Source organism: Trichoderma camerunense (assembly GCF_050948025.1).
Source record: "Trichoderma camerunense strain CBS 138272 chromosome Unknown V8C40scaffold_4, whole genome shotgun sequence".
NCBI classification, from domain to species: domain Eukaryota; kingdom Fungi; phylum Ascomycota; class Sordariomycetes; order Hypocreales; family Hypocreaceae; genus Trichoderma; species Trichoderma camerunense.
Window position 1 is genome coordinate 116675 of NW_028145366.1, and position 21889 is coordinate 138563.

The 21889-nt window shown below is 47.2% G+C and overlaps 8 protein-coding genes across 8 annotated transcripts; 4 read left to right on the top strand and 4 right to left on the bottom strand.

Annotated features, from left to right (window-relative positions):
* The first annotated feature begins 1081 nt into the window (after positions 1–1081).
* Positions 1082–3614, top strand: V8C40DRAFT_285082 (Zn(II)2Cys6 transcription factor). Its single transcript, XM_083222286.1, has 4 exons — positions 1082–1445; positions 1499–2243; positions 2296–2541; positions 2611–3614. The coding sequence occupies exons 1-4, from the start codon at positions 1210–1212 to the stop codon at positions 3601–3603; spliced, it is 2220 nt and encodes a 739-aa protein (XP_083075956.1). The 5' UTR covers positions 1082–1209; the 3' UTR covers positions 3604–3614.
* A 176-nt stretch (positions 3615–3790) lies between these two features.
* On the bottom strand, positions 3791–5139 carry V8C40DRAFT_262907 (uncharacterized protein; the record flags this gene model as incomplete). Its single annotated transcript, XM_083219404.1, has 5 exons — positions 3791–4219; positions 4277–4358; positions 4418–4504; positions 4557–4785; positions 4845–5139. 5 exons carry the CDS (start codon positions 5137–5139, stop codon positions 3791–3793), a joined length of 1122 nt encoding a protein of 373 aa, XP_083075957.1.
* A 1526-nt stretch (positions 5140–6665) lies between these two features.
* On the top strand, positions 6666–8298 carry V8C40DRAFT_273141 (cytochrome P450; the record flags this gene model as incomplete). Its single annotated transcript, XM_083220442.1, has 3 exons — positions 6666–7055; positions 7099–7920; positions 7975–8298. 3 exons carry the CDS (start codon positions 6666–6668, stop codon positions 8296–8298), a joined length of 1536 nt encoding a protein of 511 aa, XP_083075958.1.
* A 113-nt stretch (positions 8299–8411) lies between these two features.
* On the bottom strand, positions 8412–9480 carry V8C40DRAFT_285086 (amidohydrolase family protein; the record flags this gene model as incomplete). Its single annotated transcript, XM_083222287.1, has 2 exons — positions 8412–9293; positions 9349–9480. The coding sequence occupies 2 exons, from the start codon at positions 9478–9480 to the stop codon at positions 8412–8414; spliced, it is 1014 nt and encodes a 337-aa protein (XP_083075959.1).
* Positions 9481–10119: 639 nt separating this feature from the next.
* On the top strand, positions 10120–11742 carry V8C40DRAFT_285087 (carboxylesterase/lipase family protein; the record flags this gene model as incomplete). The annotated part of the gene is made up of 1 exon (XM_083222288.1): positions 10120–11742. One exon carries the CDS (start codon positions 10120–10122, stop codon positions 11740–11742), a length of 1623 nt encoding a protein of 540 aa, XP_083075960.1.
* A 457-nt stretch (positions 11743–12199) lies between these two features.
* Positions 12200–15137, bottom strand: V8C40DRAFT_156620 (C2H2-type zinc finger protein). The gene is made up of 5 exons (XM_083211389.1): positions 14825–15137; positions 14679–14767; positions 13949–14613; positions 13678–13878; positions 12200–13631 (listed from the first exon to the last, which is right to left on the bottom strand). The coding sequence occupies exons 1-5, from the start codon at positions 15043–15045 to the stop codon at positions 12447–12449; spliced, it is 2361 nt and encodes a 786-aa protein (XP_083075961.1). The 5' UTR covers positions 15046–15137; the 3' UTR covers positions 12200–12446.
* Positions 15138–15670: 533 nt separating this feature from the next.
* V8C40DRAFT_262911 (uncharacterized protein) lies at positions 15671–19501 on the bottom strand (the record flags this gene model as incomplete). Its single annotated transcript, XM_083219405.1, has 9 exons — positions 15671–15844; positions 15916–16098; positions 16158–16851; positions 16904–17172; positions 17327–17473; positions 18492–18766; positions 18820–19114; positions 19184–19258; positions 19313–19501. 9 exons carry the CDS (start codon positions 19499–19501, stop codon positions 15671–15673), a joined length of 2301 nt encoding a protein of 766 aa, XP_083075962.1.
* Positions 19502–19774: 273 nt separating this feature from the next.
* Positions 19775–21826, top strand: V8C40DRAFT_285093 (uncharacterized protein; the record flags this gene model as incomplete). Its single annotated transcript, XM_083222289.1, has 3 exons — positions 19775–19964; positions 20064–20143; positions 20216–21826. The coding sequence occupies 3 exons, from the start codon at positions 19775–19777 to the stop codon at positions 21824–21826; spliced, it is 1881 nt and encodes a 626-aa protein (XP_083075963.1).
* Between the last annotated feature and the right edge of the window lie 63 nt (positions 21827–21889).

Consider the following 21889-nt stretch of genomic DNA (forward strand, 5'->3'; position numbering starts at 1 on the left):
CTTGTCGTATTCGTCTAATCTAAAGTCAATATTCCTCGATGAACTCTGTCAAGTGGTAGATACTAGGTATACTAGGTATATGCCAATTTTCAGATTAGCTCTTAACCTTTCATACTGTTTGGTAAGGTTCAGCACTGGGTATGGAAATCTTATTGGCTTCGGACAACTATTGTTTGTTGAAGGGGACGGAAGCTACCTGCAGACTGATTGAACAAAGGATTGGGAGATTCGAAACATATATAACCCCAGTCGATGTTAGAGTCTAATATAGACTGGAGCCTTGCTTAGTTTATTCCATGTAAGAAACGAGGAGCTGACACATGTATGCAAATACTCAGACAGGGTTAATAGGAGTACACAGTCTTAACCCGTAAGATCAAGAATCGTATTATGACTTGACTGATTGAGTCATAACATATTTATGAGTAACATGAGAACCTTTAACAGACCAATTTGAAACTGGCAACAATAGTCGACACCACTTCCCTACAAAAAAGACACTTGCGGTTATTGTATTGCTATGAGAAACATAGCATTCTCCAATCGAAAGACTGGATATGGTAATAGACTTCTCTACACTCTTTAGATCGTTTTAGGTTGCTGCCCAGTACTAATGTATAAAAGTTGAAATACAGATTGACAGATGACTATCATCGCTTAATGCTACATCTTGGCCTCTTTGTCAACATAGACCGATTTCATTTGGCGTATTACCTTGGGAAACTGCCCTATATGGCATGGGGAAAAGGACGTTACACACTCCCATCTGATTTCACGCCAGTAGGGGACTGTGGGGATTCATACATTATGAGCACTCGGTAATTATTGCCTTTCCCCGCAACTAATGGCTATGACCCCAGGAATTAATATCTTCCCCGCACCGGTTATTACACTTTCACTAAATAAACTATTACCAAACGTTGTATTACAAAGAACTCCCTAAGCATCCTTAATATGGCTATTTGCATAAAATAGCATCCCCCGGGGACGCCGTCGCTACGTAATAAAACATAGTTACAAAACAATTCTGAATGCTCATCTTAATTTTACCTTTTTATCGCTTAGCTCTCTTATTGCTATTGTATATTTTGGGATCTTGAATATACAGCGGCATTGGGCAACCTTAATTAATTAACCCCACCAGGTTTCTAGATTCTCAGAACCCAAGCACGACGCACCTTATCTAAAACTTTTCATTTTCCCTGCAATATGCAGCCTTCTTCGAAACCACGCCGCCATGCAAGAGTCTCGGAAAACCGTAAGCGAGGCCAATATATCTCAGCGGCGTGTGCAGCTTGCCGCAAGGCCAAAGTTCGTTGTGACGGAAGAACTCCCTGTTGCCACTGCGAGAAGCGTTCCGCTCAATGCCAATATCCTCCCTCCAGGGCCCGAATGTGCACTGAGGGCAAGAGAGGAGAGAGAAGTCATCATGGCCGCAATAGATCGTATGGTAGCTTGTAAGCCTAAAAAACATTGAGGGTCAACTAATATGTGATAGGCCAAACAAAAACCTCCTTGCGTTGTCTCTGCAGCGGCAAGCAACAACACCGCTGGAAGCACAATCGTCTCTGATGGATTCACAAATACTGAATCGGACGGACTGGAATTCTCGTGGAGACTACTTTCCATGTCTTCGGGGTCTCTCTGTGGAAGACGAAAGGATTTCTGAAGAAGGCAAACTTGGATCTGCGTTTTTATCGTTACCCTTGCCGAGCTTTTGCGGGCCAAGCAGCTCTAACTTCGGCTTCAGCATGGCAGAATTTATTCTGCAACATCTAATGGAAGATACAGTCTACACCGACAATGACGGCAGATCTGCATTGGCCAAAATCCAAGTCTCTAGTGATGACAGGTCTTCTCTCAACTCTGAGCAGGCAGTCCCGCCTCCAACAAACTTCGATCTTTGTCAAACCATGGAGCTTGAAGAAGCCCTTCGTCTTCTTGGTGTGTATCATGAAGTTTTTGGCGTCTTGCATCCGTTTCTGGACATGGCAACGCTGCGTCGGCAAGCCAACGTGCTTTGGGGAGCATTAAAACCCGTTCCATCCAGTCAACCGACTCTATATCCGCCAAGTCAGGATAATCACGTAGTGAAACTGGCTATTGCAATCGCGTTACTCTGTGAGAGTGGAGGCTGTCACCCCACTGCCACTGCGATATACCAAAGCATGCAAATTATAGTCGTCCAGAGTGTTTTAGGGTTTTCATTCGATCTGGGACGGCTGGTGTTGTTAGTTCTCATTGTATGGATCAACTATTCCTTCATGTCTTCAAGGACACTGCTAAATGTCACAGGGGGTTTATCATTGGTACCAGGGCGATTATCGACTAAGCTCCAGATTTTTGGCCGTCGCAGTCCGACTGATATTCGAAACTGGAATGCAGAAAAAGCAAATATTGCTGCGACACTTTCCTCTGAAATCCGAAAGAGAAATGGCCACTTTACTGGTTTATACATCCATTGTATTAGATCACCAGATGAGCTTTGCTGCGGGCCTACCTACCACGTTCAGAGACAGGAATATCGAAATACCTGACGTTGTGCGTACAAGATAATTTTTCATATCATGACTGCTTTTGACGAAACTTTGCTAACATCTGGGAAAACAGCCTGGAAGCCCATATCTCAGAGCAATGACATCGTATGTCGACTTTGGATCACGCCACTGGAACTCGGTGGTTGACAACCACGGGGAGATTAAAGCAGCTTTTGATGATGAAGCTTTTGATCGATTAGACGATGAAGTCAATCGATGGCCGAAGACGTTTTGCTTTGACTTACAGCCTCGAAATCTCGAGGCCCGCTTGCTCCAATTTGTCTCTGGTGAAGTTCCGGATAAAGCTCGAGGTCTATTGATTGCAAGCACCATACTCTATCTCCGAGCCAACCAGATTCGCATTCTCGTTATGCGACCCATTCTATTCTCGCTGCGAAGTATTCTCGATCATAGCCATCGTGTGGCTGACCTGATAGAGATTGCGCAGGATACCATTCACAAACTTGTCCAGCTCGATCGGTGCAGTGACTTATACAGAAAGCACCAAGTGATATTAAATCACTTTCTCTCCTCGGCGACATCGGTTTTCTTTCTTGCCTTGGCACAAAGTTGTAGGCTAGAAAAGCAGGGGATAGATCATACTGCGTCGACATCACTCTCGCCAACTTCGCTGAGAGAAACTTTATTTAGGGCTTTTGATCTTATCCGGTCCTACAGCTCTATGTCTCCTGCCTCACAGCGTCTTTGGGACAGCTTCTCAGTTCCAAGAAGCCTTCTGATTACGTACGGGTTACTAAAGCGGCCTAGCAGCCATGATGATGAAAACAACTCATTTGACGACGTACATTCTTCAAATGTCTCGCATATTCTAGTGGATCCAGAACCTGCTGAAGAAGCTTGCGTTGCAGATGAGGAAAGTGTTTTGCAGCCGGAACTTCCTACCGCAAACTCTACTACGGATCATGACATCAACGCACCACAAGAGGAGTTTTGCATTTCCGACTTTCTAATCGACTCGAGATACGATGGCTCACTAAATATTGAAGGAAAATTATTTTACTCAGAAGACAATCAAGAGGATCTCTTGAATAATTTGTTTCAGTAGGCAAATAATGAGCAAATTCATAACATTCTTCAACTATATTCTACACTGCAACTCTGATGAAAACTGAACTCCTGGTGAAGACATGGCAAGTGTTCAACGATCGCTCTTGAGATTATTGATCTTTCTAAGCAGTTCGATCGATGACTGAGTCTAAGTTGGTGAGCCATCGGGATTGTCTGGACACAACTTATCCTTCAAACAGTTTGTGACTATGTTCTGCAGCATCAGCAAGAGTATCAAAACCCAGTAATGCTTGCTGATATTCTGCATCCCCCCAATTCCATTTACAACTGGACTCCCAACGCGATTCGGGCAATTCTGAGAGCAGTTTGTCTCTCTCCAGCTGCTCAGAGCCATCAGGGAGGTGATAGAAAACCCGTGCCTGAACTGCACCTAGAACGTTCACCGTAGTTCTCTGCTTCCGCAACTTCTCATATAACTTTAGAGTTGTGGTGATGGCATCCTTACCGCTTTCCTCAGACCAAAGCACAGGGTTGTTTTGGAGGCGGCCAAGAAGAAAACCAATCACTGCGCCGTCTTCAACAGCCATTGCTGCGCCCTGTGCTTGATACGGCAGGGTAGGATGTGATGCATCTCCCAACAGGGCAACCGAATCCTACATAAAAGTGTCAGCATTATCCGAATCTATAACGGCAAACTGGTTACTTTTTACCTTCACCCAGGTTTCAAGTTCGCTATGATGGCATAGCTTCCACTTCAGAGCGCTGCTTAAGCATGAAATAAGGGTTCGCAAGCTGTAATCTTGCTGTTAGCTTGTACATTTGGACATGGTCTCTCTCAGGTAAAACAATACGTTGGGTCCCATCCTTCAAAATCGTCTCTCATTTCATCCAAGTTGCCATGAAAGGTGCGTACATTGCTGGGCAGGTTATCCGGCCGGCTTGGAGTAGTCAGTTATAGAAGGAGGCTGCAAGGATACCCTGTTTGCTTACATCAAGACGAGGTTGAACTCGGTTCCGTGTCGAACCGGGTAAAAAACAACATGTTTTTCTGGTCCAAGCCAAACTTGAAGGTTGGAAGCATCGAGTAGTTTATTTACTTTTTCGTCGTTTAACTGCCTTAGCTGACTGCGAGTAAATGTTCCCCGATATGCTAGATCTCCCGTTTCGACAGGTGGTGAGGGACGACCGAGGACGTGTTCTCGCATAACAGACCAAAGCCCTGTTATAGTTAGTTATATGGTTCGTTCTGGAATTAAGATGAGGTTTGAACTTTCGTACCGTCTGCTCCAATGACTGCGTCACCGTATACTCGTTGTCCGTCTTTCAAGATCAAGCATGTTTTTTCCTTGTTTCTTTTTTCTTCCTCCCCCTCGTACCCCGAGCTCACACCAACAACTTCAGCGCCGGTTTGTATCTCTGCACCTAGTTCTTGAGCTTGTTGTAGGAGCAGTTTCTGATAGTCGGCCCTGTGTATCACCCTGCTCGCGCTCCAAGTATGTGATGAATATGCAAACTCTGGACACATAGGGAACGTGTTATCAACACGATTGGATACGGCGTTACTCACATCCATTCTGCCCCGTAAATTTGCTTCGCTCGTGCCCCCAGTGGCTTATTGACAATCACCTCACCGGTCGAGTATCGCCTCAAAGTGTGATTTTGCACGACAATCGCCCCCACGTCTTTCAACTTTTCCAGCAGACCATATTGTTCCATGATTCTGGTTGCATTTGGAGGCATCTGAATCCCAGCCCCGATCGGCTGAAACTCCGGAGAACGTTCTAGGATAGTGACTTTGAGCGGTGGATCACATTTTCGACACGCAATAGCACATGATAGCCCACCGAGGCCGGCACCTGCGATAACAACGTGCATAATTCGCTGTGGGAGCTGCAAATATCAGCATTGAAGAGTCTCTAAGTCTCAATATACATACCGGAGCTGTGGTGGCGCTCTCCATTGAGACAGAAATGCTATACGCTTTACTTCGAGCAAAATGTTTGGGACCTCAACCAGCACCTTTCCAAACCTTTTAAAAGTTTTTCTAGTCAGCAAATCTCACCCAATAAATTCCGACGCTCTCAAATTATTTATTAATAAATCCGGCGTATACATACTCAGTAAAGACCGTCTTTGCATCGATACCTCAGCAGCTGCATCAATATCAGTATAGTGGTATGCATTTAGCCATTCCGCGTAAGGAAGTGGGGCTCGAGGTGACAAATTCCGTGAAGACATTCCGTGAGTCCAAGTAAATTCCGAGGGTAGAATTCCGTGAGTGGAGTCTGTGTGCTGTAGCGTTGTAAGACCGGCAGTTCAAAGGTGCTTTCCAGCGTCTAAATTGAAGATCCCTGTGCTGTTGAATAAAAGTTCTCCATCAGGTTCGCACCCAATCATCAAGTGATCAGCATATTCAGAGCCATACTCTCGACAGGGAAGAAGTGCCGATTAAAAAAGGCCAATTTGCCGAGGAGCGCAAGCGCTTGCACGTATTTGGCTGCTATTACAAGCTCATACATATTACAAGTGAAGACAGAAGGAGTGTGCAAACTCCAACACTAATTGATGTAAACATGCGGCGCCTGCTGCAGAATTCGTGAATGAAAAGTAGACAAACACTTTTTGACCATAAAGTGACGCTTGAAGTTGTGGACGGATTGTAGAACCAGGTAGCTAAGTATACTAGATACGTAGAGCGATATCGCGTAGGAATAATAGATGAGAGGCGAAGCGCAAGAACCCTCTCGCTTCTAGCAACTGTGAATATCCGCACGAGCTCAGGGTACGCAGTTATTTCCCCAGCGGAGGACTCGGAACCCACTAATTCACTTCAACACTTCCAATCAATCTCATGTTTTAATGTCACGGAATACCTAATGCCGGAAAACATGAATCGGAAGAATTCAGGTCACTTCCTCCTTTGGCGACTTTGCTTTCATCACTCGATTAGCCGTGTTGACTTCACAGTGCATGCACCACTAACACGCACATATATATCTATATGTGTTTGTGTCTGGTTCGTGTCTTGATATTCGTTTCAGTCATTCTCGTTGTGATACCTAACCAGAGGTCATTCCATTTCCATTATCTTCCATTATCATGACTCTAGAGTTGGCTGATGGTATACTTGGGTGGTGTGCGGTGGCATTGTGCCTAATTTGGCTTGTTCCAACGTACATCATATATCAAAGATACTTTCATCCGTTGGCAAAGTTTCCCGGAGAATTTGCCGCCAGCATTACGGACTTTAAAAAGGCTTCTTACTTTTGGTCGTTGGGCATAGACAAAAAGATCCTCAGCTTGCATGAGAAATACGGCCCCGTGGTGCGCATTGCGCCGAATGAGCTCAGCTTTTGGGACCCAGAAGCTCTATCAGCCATTTTTAAATCTGGGGGACGAGCTATGGTGAAAAGTTCATTTTTTGATGGCTTTACAACTTTCGACCCTAATTTATTTGGGAACCGTAATGAAGAAGTATGTCTAAACCGCGCATGCTTCTCTATCTAGCCGAACTCCTAACTCTTCTGACTAGGTTCATGCGCTACGCAGGCGACAGATGGCACATAGCTTCTCAACAGCTTCCCTGATAAGTATGGAAGAGATTTTTGACCGACATGTTATGCAAATGAGGGATAAACTAGACCGATACGCCAAGTCTGGAGAAAAGCTTGACCTCAAAAAGATCATAGCCTTCTATGCCTACGATGTACTCGGCGAGCTTGCTTTTGATACTCAATTCGAATCACAGGCCAAGGACGACGAGTCAAATCTCCCCCCAATAAACGACCATATTTTTCTTGGCTGTCTGTACGGCTCGCTACCCTCCTTGCTTCCCTACTCTATGAAATTGTCCGGCTTTCTCCCGATACCCTGGCTGCAGACCCTTAATCGGAGCCGGCAAAGTATTCGCAACACAGTGGCGAGGTGCGTGTCGACTATGTTTGGAGAAACGTTAGAAAACAATGAGAAAAAGGCGAACACTCTCTTATCACAGCTGATGAAAGCCAAAGATCCTGAGACAGGAAAAGAGCTTACAGTAACTGAGATTTCTTCTGAAGCATTCGGCTTTCTTGTTGCAGGTTCGCATACTACTTCGGGTACCTTAACGCTCTTGTTTTATCATCTGCTTCACGATTCCGAGATATACTCTCAGGTTGTAGGGGAGATGAGGCGAGAACTCCCTTTTCTTGAACAAGGTGCATATCCTTACACAGGATTGGAAGCCAAACTACCCTACATGACAGCCTGCGTGCGAGAGAATTTTCGGCACACGCCTGTATTTACTATGCCGCTTACGCGACAAGTTATGTCTCAGGGTGGGATAGTAATTGCCGGCACAGAAGTTCCAGCGGGTGTAAGTATCCAGAAGCCATTATCATCAGAATTCGTACTAAGACGAAGGGAATAGACCAACGTTTCAATCACCAACCACGCTCTACATCATAACCCCAGCATTTGGGGGCCAGACTGCGATGAATATAAGCCATCTCGATGGCTTAGAGATGGATATGCAAAAGAGAATCTCAAGTACTTAATGCCTTTCGGTGCTGGCCATCGGATGTGCATAGGTCGAAATATTGCAATGGCGAATATCTTGAAAGTGGTTAGTGTTGTATTGAGGAACTATGAGTTGGAAGCGGTGGATAAAGATGAAACCCTGAAAATTGTGACAGTTGGGATAGGAGAGAAGGAAGGTCCTTTGTGGTGTCGTATCAAGAAAATGAGTTGCTGAGATTAAAAAATGTCATATGTTGCTCCGTTGGGTTAGCTGTAATACAAATTGTTACAACGTGAATATTAAACATTGTGAAATCAAGAGAAGATTTTTATTTATAAAATCCTAGATTAAGCTCTCAAAATCTTCACTGCATTCTCTCTATATATCGCTTTTTGGGAATGAGGGTCCTTGAACACTTGAGGTAAATCTTGGTTCATATCTTCGAGTATACCGAGAACCCCAGATTCAGGAGTGTACGGGTAATCGCTGCCGTAAAGGATACGACTTGCGTCAACATACGGCAACAAACCGTGGATTTGGTCCGGAAATACGAAGCCCGCGAGGTCGAAGAAAAATTGCGTCTGGAACGCCTTTTTGACAGACTCGGTGCTTATCTGTACGGGAAGTCCCAAGATTGATGTGGCAAATTCCGTGAAGCGAGCCACGAGCGGCGTGATAGCACCGCCGGCATGTGAGAGAATGATTGTGACATTGGGCGATCTGTCAATAGTTCCCGAGACGAACATGTCTACAACCGTCCGTGCGGTATCAAAGAAAAACTCGAACATTGGGTTTGGGTACTGAGTCAAGGGTGAGACTTGTTGGCTCATGCCGCCGTGCTGCAGGCAAGGGCTGGTTGGGTGAATGAAGATGGTGGCATTCCTCTTATTCAAGGCCTCAAAGATCGGTTTGAGGACAGTGTTCCCCAGGTACACTCCGTGTGCATTGGTTAAAATGGCCACCCCGTCTGCGTTTAATACCTTGAGCGCGTAGTCTATTTCAATGAGGCTACCTTCAACATCGGGAAGAGGTAGCGACGCCCAAAAGCCGAACTTGTCCGGATGTCGGCGCTTGAGATCGGCTGCAAATTCGTTGCACTGCCTGGTGAGATTTCGTGCTAGAGCGTCGTTTCCAGGAACAAGGTGAGTACCCGGAGAAGTAATGCTAAGGATGGACTTTGTAATATTTGCCTTGCGCATCATCTCCAAGTGTGCCTCCTCAGTCCAAGCCTTTTCCCATCCGTCAGTAGCTGATACGATGCCAAGCAGGATCTGTTGAGCTCACCGGAATCCCAGGCATGCCATCAGGCTTGCTGTATCCATATTTTATAGATTCGTCCCTATAAAATGGGGGCACGAAGTGAGAGTGTGTGTCGATGCGTTCAAAGGGGTTCTTGGCCCCATGTGAGTCAACCATTGCCACAACTGAAGTGAATTGCCAAAAAAGGAAACTGATGGCGACAAATAAGATCATAACGAAGACTGCTGCTGCGAATCGTAACTAAGTTGCTCGTCGATGCATCTTTTAAAACAGCTTTACTTGGCTGCTCTGATAGCATGATGCTGATTTTAACCAACCCAAAGCAGAGTGTTGGATGCGGGGAGTTGTTATCCTTCTTGCTTTCGGCGGAGATACTGTGGGATGTGAGGAAGGCTTGCGGGGACTCTGCAGCAGGGGCACTTGAGTGACGAAGAATCTCGTATGTAATTGGATTGCTAAGGGAGAAAGAAGAGTACGAAAGGGGCTGTTTGCTGTTTGTGACCGGTTTGTGACCGGTTTGCTATTTGTGATCAGCTTCCTGCTGTGCATTGGCCTGTTGCTGCTGTGCTTCGGCTTCCTCCTGTGTCCGAGGCGCCGCTCCCGCATTGTGACCGCTTCCCCGCAAACCCCACAACAACACGTTGTGCGGAATCCGCTGTGGGAGGCGGGGATTGCGGTTCTTGAGTTGAGTAACTGGATCATCCTAGATATGGTAGAACAGTATATAGTGTAAATGGTGTGTATCTAAACAAAAAGGGCGAGTCGATTCCTGCGTTACAAACTGTACATATTAATATGCGAAAATTTAGACTTTTTGCTGCGGTTATCCTTGGGGGCCTAGTGCAACATGCCCGAAGCGACCTTATTGAGTCGAGCGTCAGTGTGAATGGAGGAGTATTTCAAGGAATTCCTAGAACCGCAGCTGGTGTCTTGGAGTTCCTCGGAATTCCCTTTGCGGCACCACCAGTCGGGAGCCTGCGCTGGAAACCCCCCCAGCCCCCTCTCAACTTGAACGGAACTCGCCAAGATGCCACAGCATTCGGACACAGTTGTTACAGCGCTGTGCTAGCCCCTGATCTCGCTGATCCTGCGGACCAGAGTGAAGATTGTCTCACAGTGAATATATGGACAGCAGCAAAAGAGACAACAGAAAAAAAGCCAGTGATGGTTTGGATATACGGTGGAGGCTTCGAGTTTGGAGCCTCCAGCAGACCATTGTATAATGGAACCAAGCTTGCACTGGATGGTGTAATCCTGGTGAGCTTTAACTATCGTCTGGGAGTTCTCGGGTTCCTCGCATTATCGGAACTTGACGATGAAGGTAGCGGCTCTACCAATTTTGGCCTTCAGGACCAACTAGCCGCCCTTCGTTGGATCCGAGACAATATCTCTCTATTCGGAGGAGACCCTGAGAATGTTACAATATTTGGAGAATCTGCGGGAGGACATTCGGTCGGTTTGCTATTGGCATCGCCTCTCTCAACTGGGTTATTTCATAAATGTATCTTGGAGAGTGGCGCGTATTGGGAAAGCGATCACGGATCCCTTACAACTTTCTCTGAAGCTCGCCAGAGAGGTTTAGCCCTACAGCAAAAACTCAATGCATCGTCCATTGCAGAATTGCGATCTCTTCCTGCACAACAAGTGAACAATGCGGCGTTATGGGACCTAAGCACTGATCCCGGGGCCACTGTATTCGCGCCTAGCATCGATCATTATGTTGTTCCTACGGCACCAAGTGTCGTTTTTGACCACGGAGATGAACAGCCGGTGCCTATCCTAGCTGGCTTCAATGCTCGCGAAGAGGATTTTTTTCTTGCACATTCCTTGCCTCACCAGACACCTGATGACTATGTATCGTCTGCAGGAACTTTTTTTGGCAACAGAACAAATGATGCACTACAACTATATCCTGGATCAACCTATGTCCAAGCCAATGACTCCGCAAACGCTCTTGCTGGCGATCTGGTTATCCGGCAGCAAACTTGGGAAGCTCTTGATAGGCATGTGCGAGTAGGGGGCCAGAAAGGATATGGCTACTACTTTACATACAGTTCTCCCTACTCTCCGTTGGCTATGCATACCGCAGAAATAAACTATGTCTTTGGTAACATGGGGCCAAACGAAAGTTTTACCTATACTCCTCCTCTTTCTCCAGCTGCCTCTGGAGACATGGAGATGTCGGAGACGATACGATCTTATTGGACCAACTTCGCCAAAGCTGGGGATCCGAATGACCCAAATGGAAATCTTCCATATTGGCCTAGCTATACCGGCTACGGAAATTGTTTCCTTGAGCTAGGTAATCTAGCTCACGCTATCAATACTCCTAACATAGATCGTTTCCGGTTTATCCGTAGTTTGCGGACAAATAGCATCTTGCCTTTAAGCTGGCGTAATCGGGTTTATGGTAATTAAGCATCACAACCCGACTGTTATGGTAAGCACAATAAGCGTGTGAGGTAGACGTGACAAGATTGACTATGGACTGAACAGCACCAGTGACATCTGACTTATTGTCATTTTAGACAGCCCAAGGAGATGAAAATCTGTACATATTAGCTAGAAAGTCACATAAAACCTTAGTTAACTCATTATATTCTCAGTGCATACTTGACTTGCTTAAATAGCTCGTTGTTGGTGAAGCAGTTGTATTTAAACTGGATTGTTTGTCCCTTCAATTCCATTAACTGCTATTCGAAAGCCGAGACAGTTCACGAATGCCCATATAATTTTAATGTTTACTCACACAAATCGATGTACTGATGACAGCACAATCACTGTCTCTAAATTAGACAACTGTTCGGGGAGGCTTCATGGGCGAGAATTTATCACGCCGAAGAGTATCTTACCAAGACCACCCTGATGCGTGAATCATGAGATTATCTTAACAGCCTAGGCCTATGTGCCTGTGGTAAAATTCTGAGCTTGAAACTCCGATCATAGCGTACAAAGCCACCCCTCAAGTATCCCACGAAAAGTCACGCTTGCAACAACGGTTTGGTAGTTTCAGAATATCCAGATCAGAGTAAGGTTCGATTACATTGATTGTACTGATGGGAGAATACCCCTCCTGAATGGTGGAGAGGCGGTGAGCTGTCGTGCGGCCAAGACGCTTCAGCTCAGAAATTGCCGACTGTAGAATCTGCAAGGTCGTCGATCAGGGCTTCCAAGATTGAGGAAAATCTGCGGGATAGTTCCCAGTGCCCTTGGCGGCGAAGAAGGTCAGTAATGTTGTACAATGTGCTCGGATCGAATTGGCGGAGACTAGCTGTAGGGCGCTCTGTCGAAGTTTGTGCCGACAGGCGTCCAAGGTCGCTTGATCGAAGCTCCGGAATATCTACATCGCTATGGGGAACGTCGTTTGGTCGAAACTTGGCATAGCAGTAGACGACTAGACCTGCATAAAACAGCGCCTTTGGCACATGGATAGCAGGCTCCGCAATGATGGGTAGTGTCTGTAAGCGCTTGTAGATGAGCATGGCGTGAATGACACAACGCTGCCCTTCTACCCTTGCCGTCCAATCACGGATGCGTGCGAGGTCTCCGTCCCTCATCGACGACCCTTCGCGCCCTATCACACGTTCTAACAAGTCGAAGCAAACGTACAGTGACATGAATGTCTCATGCCAGAGCACAATGAGGAAGTGGGGATCACGACTCGGATAGCGGATGCTTGGAAAGTACGCATCGTACCAAGTTGTTAGACGGTAATGAAAGTCTCCAATCATTGCCTGAGTTAGAGTTGCACATCGTGCTTCCTGGATGGCCGCGTTGTGACCGGATAGTAGGACATACGCGTTCATGAATGAGTAGGAATTTGGTGTTGCAGCCATACCCACAGACGAAGTTTGATGCTGCGACTCGCCTGAAGATGGGGAAGAGTGTAATGACTTGATCGTTGTTTGCCACTGAGCAGCTGTGGAGGCGGTGAACAGCTCATCTGCGCAGCAGCGCGGTAGTCGTCCTGGCTCGTGTCGTAACAGCGGTTCGTGGTGAAAAATAGAGGCAAATTCAGAGTCGTGAATGTGCAATGCCGCCAGCACACGAACGGTTTCCTCGGTTTGAGACCATGATCCCCATGCTGTTTCTAAATCATCAGGATCGAAATGGTTGGCTTCTAGTAGAGAGTCCTTAATTTTGAACATCCCAGCTTGCCGGGCCCATGCAATGACGGTGCCATGGAAACTTTCAGTCAACAAGAGATCGTTTGGGTTGCCGGAGAGCATTCCAAATGTCTGGCCGAGAACAACGGCTTGTGCTACAGCCAGTGCTTCGCGCCCGCCTCGGTAGATATAGACTTCCCACTGGTAGAGTTAGAGCGAGCGAGAAAGAAAAATGGTGGAGACACACCGATGCCAGAATTGCCTTGTTCAATTTCATAAAGATTCCTCTGCCACGAGCAGCAGCGCCGGCTGATCCCACGAATAGTGCACCCAGAGAGCAAATAGATAGGAGGAGAAGTGCGCTCTCTGAAGAAGGTCGAAACGAAGGGGCGTGAACGATGGGGAATATGGGCTGGAATTTGGCAAAGTACAGCTTGATGCATATATTCTATAACATCGTCAGCTTGATTAATCATGGCCAAGTCTAGATATGCTATTCGGATAGCCTCGGTGCATACCAGAAAGTCAGCAGATGGCAGAACATCATCATGAGGACTTGGCCGAAGCCGACTTGAAAGACCAGCACGATATGCTTCATCTACCCGATCCGGGTTTTCCGGTCTCTTGAGCGCGTACGGATGCGCCGATTCGATGAGTGGCCGCGTATGCCATCGGGTTCGGACTTGGGTTCGGACGTTGTTATCGACAATTGACTCTTCTATGTTGTGTTCTCCATCGGAGCGTTCATTTAGCTGACTTTGGGTGAGATTGGCAGAAAAATCGCCGTATACCCATGGGGAAGCGGCTGCCGAGATGGAGGAAGTCAGAACATTAATATCGAAGCTTCTCCCCACTAGCCAAGACGGGTCATAAGTATTGCCACCGAAATCGAACAACTCTAAATCAGTCCAACTTCCCCAAGCATTAGAGGTCTGATCAACACTAAGGGAACTGGTGTCCGCGCGTGTAGAAGAGTTCAGGGGAGAAGAAAGATAAGCTGTGGGCTCAATATCCGTCCCAGACGCGGCCCAATGATTATGCGGGTGAATATTATTATCCGTGGCCAAGCCGATTGAATCAGTAAAGCATGCTGATTCATCTGGGGCATCATTCGCGGATAGCACGTTGTCGTGAATATCGGACCGTCCAATGAGTGACGGTTGACTGTCTGCGGTATCTTCACCTGCGACTCTTATCAGAGCACAGCTACTTGAGAGGAACAGTGGCGCCAATCTCTTTTGGACAAACCTGTAGGCGAGGGCATCAGCGGCCGTGTCATCAAAGTGCTGCCACTTCCCACGCGGTCATGTGTTCGCGCGTGTCGGATCAGAGAGTCACTATAAATATCAGTTGTGAGAGGCCATTCAAAAAGCAGAGGTGAATGAAGAGCGTACCGGCGCCCATAGCTTTTAGAACAAACATCACAGGCAAACGGCCTCTCCTTCGTGTGAGATCGGATATGTCGGACCATGTGCTCTCTTTTCTTGAAGGCCTGGTCACAATGCGTGCATTTCCATCCCCTGCACTGCCGACTCCGTAGCTTGCGCTGGAGTTCGGCCTCATGGTGCCTTGCAGTCTGGTCTTCAACACCAGCCGTTCCGCTGTCTGCCGGCATCGTGGGAATCTGGGGTTTGTGGGGAATCGCCTGTTGTGTGGAAGGCTAGGACGGAGAGAGTGCGTGTGGGAAAGGTATCCCCGCATTCCATGAGATTGCATGGGGATTTATAGATCAAGAACCAAAACTTCGGGCTTGCACTAATGAAAGCCCTAGCCAAAAGCCCGGAACTCCAGGAACTGCGGAGCCGGGTATATTCTCTAGACTATACGGAGTAGTGACGGCTCCATCTGTCACGTCTCTTTTCATAACCTTTGCATGGTTGTATGCATATAGTGTTCACGTGGGTATCTGTAGGAATCCATTCGTCCATCTACTGTACTTCCTCCTACTATATGCGTTCAACGGAGTTCACACCACAGTATCGGTTTACATATTGTTTATGTGCTGCGCTGCTCCAGACCAGCAGGGAATCTCTACCTACTTGAGGTACTCAACAGACCCATAGTCTACACTGGATTTAGCCCACTTTAGCAGTCACAGCCTTCCAGGAATTCTCTAAACCTCGCGTATTAAGGCGCCAGTCCATAGGGATATACAACATAAACATAAACACTCAATTGTGATGGCCTTCTACTGCCAATGCTTGTCCCTTGAACCTGACAAACCCAAGTACCTAGGCAGACTAAAATGAATGCACTCTCGAATTTCGCGTGATGCGCCTGCAGCTCTTGCCGTAGAAGATCAATGCGACCATTCCCACCAGTGTGAAGCCAGCAGTCATCGCCATAAGAAGCATGACTGGCGGTACAAAGCCATCTGTGGTAGCCCAATCATTCACAAAATATGTCATCCCAAACTGCGATAAGTTTTGTAAGCACATTGTATCAATAGGCTGTAGGATGGTTTGCGGAAAGGAAATCGGCTTACTCCAAATGTGTTCTTGCAAACCGTTGCAATAGCCATAATCTCTCCTGATATTGGCCTATAGCAGTCAATGGCGTATGTGATGGCGATGGTAGGGATCGCGACGACTTGGATGCCTACAAAACCAAAGCCGATGATGATGACGGCGGGCCACGGCCATTTTTCTTGCAATCCAACGCTGAATACCTTTGCGCATGATATGATTAGCTTGTTTTCTCACAGGTTTCTCAGACGGGTCTCCTCACAACTAGTCCAATAATAACGACCACAATGAACGGACTTAAGGATATGAGTCGCATCTCCGGTTCCCGAATACCCTTGTTCTTGATCGTTGCCCTCTGCGAAACATAATCCGACCATGGTCCGGCGACGGCGAGTCCGAATACACCTCCAACCACGAGCGCAAAATTAGCGTATCCGACCTGCGCCGGTGTGAAATTGTAAGGCGGCGCAGAGAGGCCTGGGGACTGTAATATGTTGACTGCTAAGAGGGCATTCGCCGCTGATCCAGTCGCCATCGATGCCCAGAAGATGATGGGAAAGAAGAGGATATATGCTGGGGTGAAGAAGTGCCGGACCACGGATCGCCAGGCAGACCGGTCAATGGGCTGAAAGATGCCAAACTGGGACCGACTAGGCCTTCCGCTCCCCTGAATCTCCGGTTGGAAGTTCTGAATCTGTGGTGAGGAAACAAATTCGGCATGTCCTGAGCTCGTTTCTATTTTGGCGTTATCTACGTTCGCTTCCTCCGATACGGTGACGCCTGGAATAGGACTCTGCTCTCGTGATCGACGTGTCTCTGGAAAGAAAAACAACAGTGCAATGATGTTAAGCCCCTGAGCACCGGTACATGCCCAGAAGAAGATTCTGAACGAAACATGCTCTGCGACAGCTCCTGAGATGATAGGACCAAGGAAGAGACCCATGAAATAACACCAGCTTGGGCCATAGGTGAGTAGGGAACTGCAACTTGGGTGAAGTTGAAACTCACAAGTAGGATCCAACATATTTACCGCGCTCGTGGAGGAAATAAATGTCGGTAACAACGACGTTCATGATACTCTCGTTTGCAGAAGCTCCGGTCCCTGCGAGAATCCGGGCACCTAGGAACGAGCCATACGACGTTGCCGTCGCTTGCCAGATGCAAGCACCAATATTGAGTATCGCGCAGACAAGGAGGGTTATCCGTCGTCCAAAAATCTCGCAGCTAGGGATGATGATGAAGTTGCAGTAGCCTAGAAGAATAACAGTCACTCCAGTCTAGAGAGAATTAGCATCGCTATTCCACCACTGTCTTGGGTGCAGAAAGAGATAAGCCATCAATCAATATTGGCTGAGGATATGCCCTCCCATCACAAGGTAACAATACAACGAGATAGTAAAACTGGGAAAATGGGAGATGAAACCTACTTACCAACAAAGCGACATCAGTCAATGACTTTTGCCATTGCTGCATGAAGATCGGTGTCAATGGCGCTATGGACAAAGTTGGAATGACGCTGGTGATAACGAAGATGCCTTGATTGACAATAACCAAAGTTTTCCACAAGGTACTCCAGTTCTTAGATACCAGTTAGCTCTGAATAGATCCATCAAAGGCTCTTTTCTCAAAAAGGCCGAAATAGCAGGAAAGTGTGGATGGTCTCTCCGCCCGAGACCCAAACGGAGGGTGTAAGAGAATAGGGTAAAAGAAGACTAGAAAAAGACAAAGGCAAAGGCTGGATGAAACTGACAAGTGGATCGTGTGGATCATTTGTTGGCTGTGGAATGAGAACGATTGAGTCTTGATTGTCGGATCTTGCCCCATCTATAGCAGTCATGACCTCTGTGCCTGGCACAAGGTCGGCCTCAGCCTCCCTCTCAATTTGGGACGCCATAGGGGAGTGGTTGGAAACCTGTTCAACTCTCTCCATTGTCGTTAATGAAAATGTCGTATCTGAGATTTTTCCTTCCATTCTGAAATTTCGGGTCTTCTCACCATTATAGTGACTTTGATGTTCTCTTAATGTTGTGCCCGGATCTCTCTACAACCCGCAAACTAGATGTGGGGGATCGTGGGGAAATATTAAGCAGATTGCAGTAGAAGTTTAGCTGCGGGGCCCCAACCTATGCCCCACGATTCTGTAGAATGATCGAGGCCACGCCACGGAACTTACTTACAAATTCACGGAGAGGCAAAGCAAGAGCAGTTGTACTTCACGGTGGTGTCCTTTTGAAGTATCCGATACGGTGGCGATCAGGTCTTTCTATGACAAATTCGCTGTTCCGTCGCGCAATGGAATACTGCGAAATGATGTCTTAGCCAGCGATTGTCAAGGCCTCATCTAATCTCTATCATACCTTCCAAGGTTCTTTTGTATTTTGATATACAGTGGCACTGAGAATTGTACTGTTCAGTTAGGTAAAGAACAAGTGTCTCTAACATATGCTTCGATGGAGCGCTTCAATGGGACACATCCAATGGTAGTTATTCTCTTATATTAGATCGGTCAAAGGAGGTAATTTCGCAACTACAAAATGTACGTCTTTCTTGAATATATCTGTCCCATCTATATAATATCATATTTTACTTTATTCACCAGTGTTCCAATCTTCTCAATATGAATATCAATCCTGCTTCCATTCTCCAAGCTCACACGAGGGTTTCGGAAATATCCAATACCAGCCGGCGTGCCAGTCAGGACAATCGATCCTGCCTCTAACGTCGTTCCTCGAGAAAGGCAAGAGATTTGCTTCTTGATCGAAAAGATCATGTCCTTCGTGTTACCGTCCTGAACCGTCTGGCCGTTGTAAATGGCCTTGATGCCGAGAGACTGTGGATCATCAATGACCGAGGGAGAAACAAGCACCGGCCCTGCAAACTTGTTAGTGGGCTTCAATACGCCAACTCTCGCCCCAAAAATATACCTATCGGGCAACTATTGTCAAGGCCCTTTGAGAATGACCATTGTTTAGCCGCAAGCTGCAGGGTTCTCGCCGAAACATCGTTTGATGCAGTATATCCAAGGATGTACTCTAGAGCCTTATCCTCGGGAATATCTCGACCAGTTTTGCCAATTACTATACAAAGTTCGGCTTCGTAATCGCTTGTTCCATCTTGGGCGCATTTTGGAATAGGAATGGCTGCCGGATATGGGCCTGTGAGTGCCGCTCGAGGCTTTGTGAAAACTTCGAGCTCGCTTGGAATTGGGAATCCTCCTTCCTAAAACATGGACAATAGATAAGTAAAATGCGAGTAATGGGAGCCATATGGATAATCTTCTGCACTTACCGCGGCGTGATCTCTGTAGTTGAGTCCGAGGCACCTAATGTAGTTACACTGCTCTCGGCTAACTGGCGACAGTAGCTGTAAAAGCAATTGTCAGCCTTTTCCCAATCTTCGAAAATAGTCATAGCTTACATGATCTACAGTCAGTACATGATTGGTCACTGTACCGTTGAATATATCTCCATTGATTAAGAAAGCTTTGACTTCGACGCCGCTCAGGCAATCGAGTCCAACATCTCGCGAAGTATCAACTACCTGCCCTAGATGAACTTGGCCATCTTCGACAGCCCTGAAACGAATCAAGTGAGTCCAGTTTGGCATTTTGGCGTTGGGTGAATGGAATGGACAGCTCACTACTGTTGTCTTGCTGGCTGCTATTTGTTTGGCCGGCGAGGGGCTTAAGTTCCAGTCGTCTTATTTAGATCTTACAGCATATCTTCCCCACGCCTCAAAGTCTCCCACCTGCCCCGCAAAGTCCCCGCATAACGAACCGTGGGGCCAAGAGGAAGGATAATGAAATGTTGAACAGCCTTGGGTATTTCAGGACGCTGTCGGCAAAGTAAACTGATCTTCGCATTCACTAAATGATTAATCATGGCAGAAAAGAGTCCTTTCGAGACGACTGATGTTATTGTATGTGGCTGTGGGCCAACTGGCGCTATGGTGTCAGTGCTCTTAAGTCAGTACTCTATACACCATGTTGTTCTCGAAAAAGACAGCGAAGTGAATGCAGACCCACGCGGTATCGCACTCGACGAAGATGGTATCCGCTACCTCCAAGCATGTGGAATATACGAGAAGATATTCACAGAGATAGGCCAGTGTTAGCATACACATTGTTGTCACCATCAGCTACTAAGCGCCTTGCTCACCAGATTTCTAGGCATGGGCAACTTCAGATTTATCGACAAGGATCATCATGATCTCACCAGAAAACCTTTCATGATGATGGATTACAGCACGGTACGTGGAATGGGGTAGTATTTCTCGATCAATATGTCCAGTAGATGCAAGTTGGCTAACAGCAAAGCATAGACCGAGGGTGGTACTGGCCATCCAGGCTTCATGTGTCATAAACAGCCATTCGTAGAGAAGCACCTGAGATCCCAAATAACGACGCTGGGTGTAGGCGAAATGCATCTAGGAGCACGTGTCACAGCCATCTGGGAGGACGAAGATTGGGTATATGCGCGCTACACCGACACATCTAATCAAGATCGTACCGTCCGCGGCAAATTTCTCGTCGGTGCAGATGGCAAGACAGGCTTCACGCGCAAACAGTATTTGGAGCCTCGAGGCATCACTTTGGACCAAGCCATGAGAATGCCGTACGAAGAGGATTGGGTTGCCCTCAACTGGAAGATCTCCCTTCCCTCGCCTGAGACACATCCCGATTTCCCCCTTTGGGAGAAAGGGTATACGCCCCAGGAAGTCTACGACAAATTCTTTCCTACTGACTTCCGATTTATGTGCAATCATGTCCGACCTGCTGTTTGTGGTCGTTTCGGTCTCGATAGCGACAGACTTTGGCGTTTCGAGTTTGTGGCTCGGCCGGGCGAGGACCCTGGAGACATGGCAAAGCCAGACCAGATTGCAAGGGTCGTTTACCCCTACATAACTCATCCAGGGAGTCGCTACGGGCTCACAACGAAGCAAATCCAATACCCGCTAGATTGTATAGAGGTTCTTCGTTGTCGACCATTTAGGTTCTCGGCAAGAAGCTGCAATAAATGGTCGCTTGGCCGAGTCGTTCTCTGCGGAGACGCTGCTCATGTTTTCCCTCCGTTTGGAGGCCAGGGAATCGCGTCGGCATTTCGCGATGCCATCTCACTCGTATGGCGTCTGCGCATCGCAACCAATGACTCTTCTAGAAGCCAGGATACGTTGGACTACCAGACACTACTCAAAGGCTGGTATTCAGAACGAAAACAACAGCTGGACAAGTCACTCCGATCCACCGTTGAGAACGGGAATTATGTCACGGAATCTAGTCGCGTTAAAGTATTCCTACGCGATTGGTACCTCTGGCTAATCCAGCTTGTTCCAAGTTGGAAACACTGGCTGCAGCTGGGAAATCGCAGAGACGGGATGGTCAAGTATCAGTGGCAAGGGGGGATGGGGATGGCCTTTTTACCTAGACTTGGTGGCGGCAAGAATTTTCCCCAGGTCTACGTCGTTCCCGTGACAAATACTCCACGAGTCGAAAAGGTCCTCTTCACTGACGACGTCATATTCAGTCGTCGAAAGCAGGGCCTCTTTCAAGTGGTTGTGATATTACGGTCTCAGAGCAATGTCGACAGCGCGGAGACAGCCCTTCACGGCCTGCAAGATATATCCGACGGGGCCCTAAAGGATGATGAGGCCACAATATTTCTTGACAGTACTCAAGTTGCCCCTTGTGACTTGAAGGGACGGCACATCTACCGGCTCGCCACTGCCGCAGAGTTCGCTGGCGATCCAGTCCTGTGCGCAGGAAGACCCAAGCCCATGGGTTATGATCCGCGTCGCATGTCTAAAGAAGTAGGGAACAAAACATTTATCATTCTGCGGCCTGACAGATTTGTTTTTGCCGCCTGCGATACAAGATCTGACCTGGTCCATGCTGCTGAGATGCTTCGCAAGCTTGTCGCGACTGGAGCTCTATAGTGTGGGAGGGTACTTTTCGTGCCTGGTAGTAGCTGCTGTATTTCTAAGGATACCATAATCAGA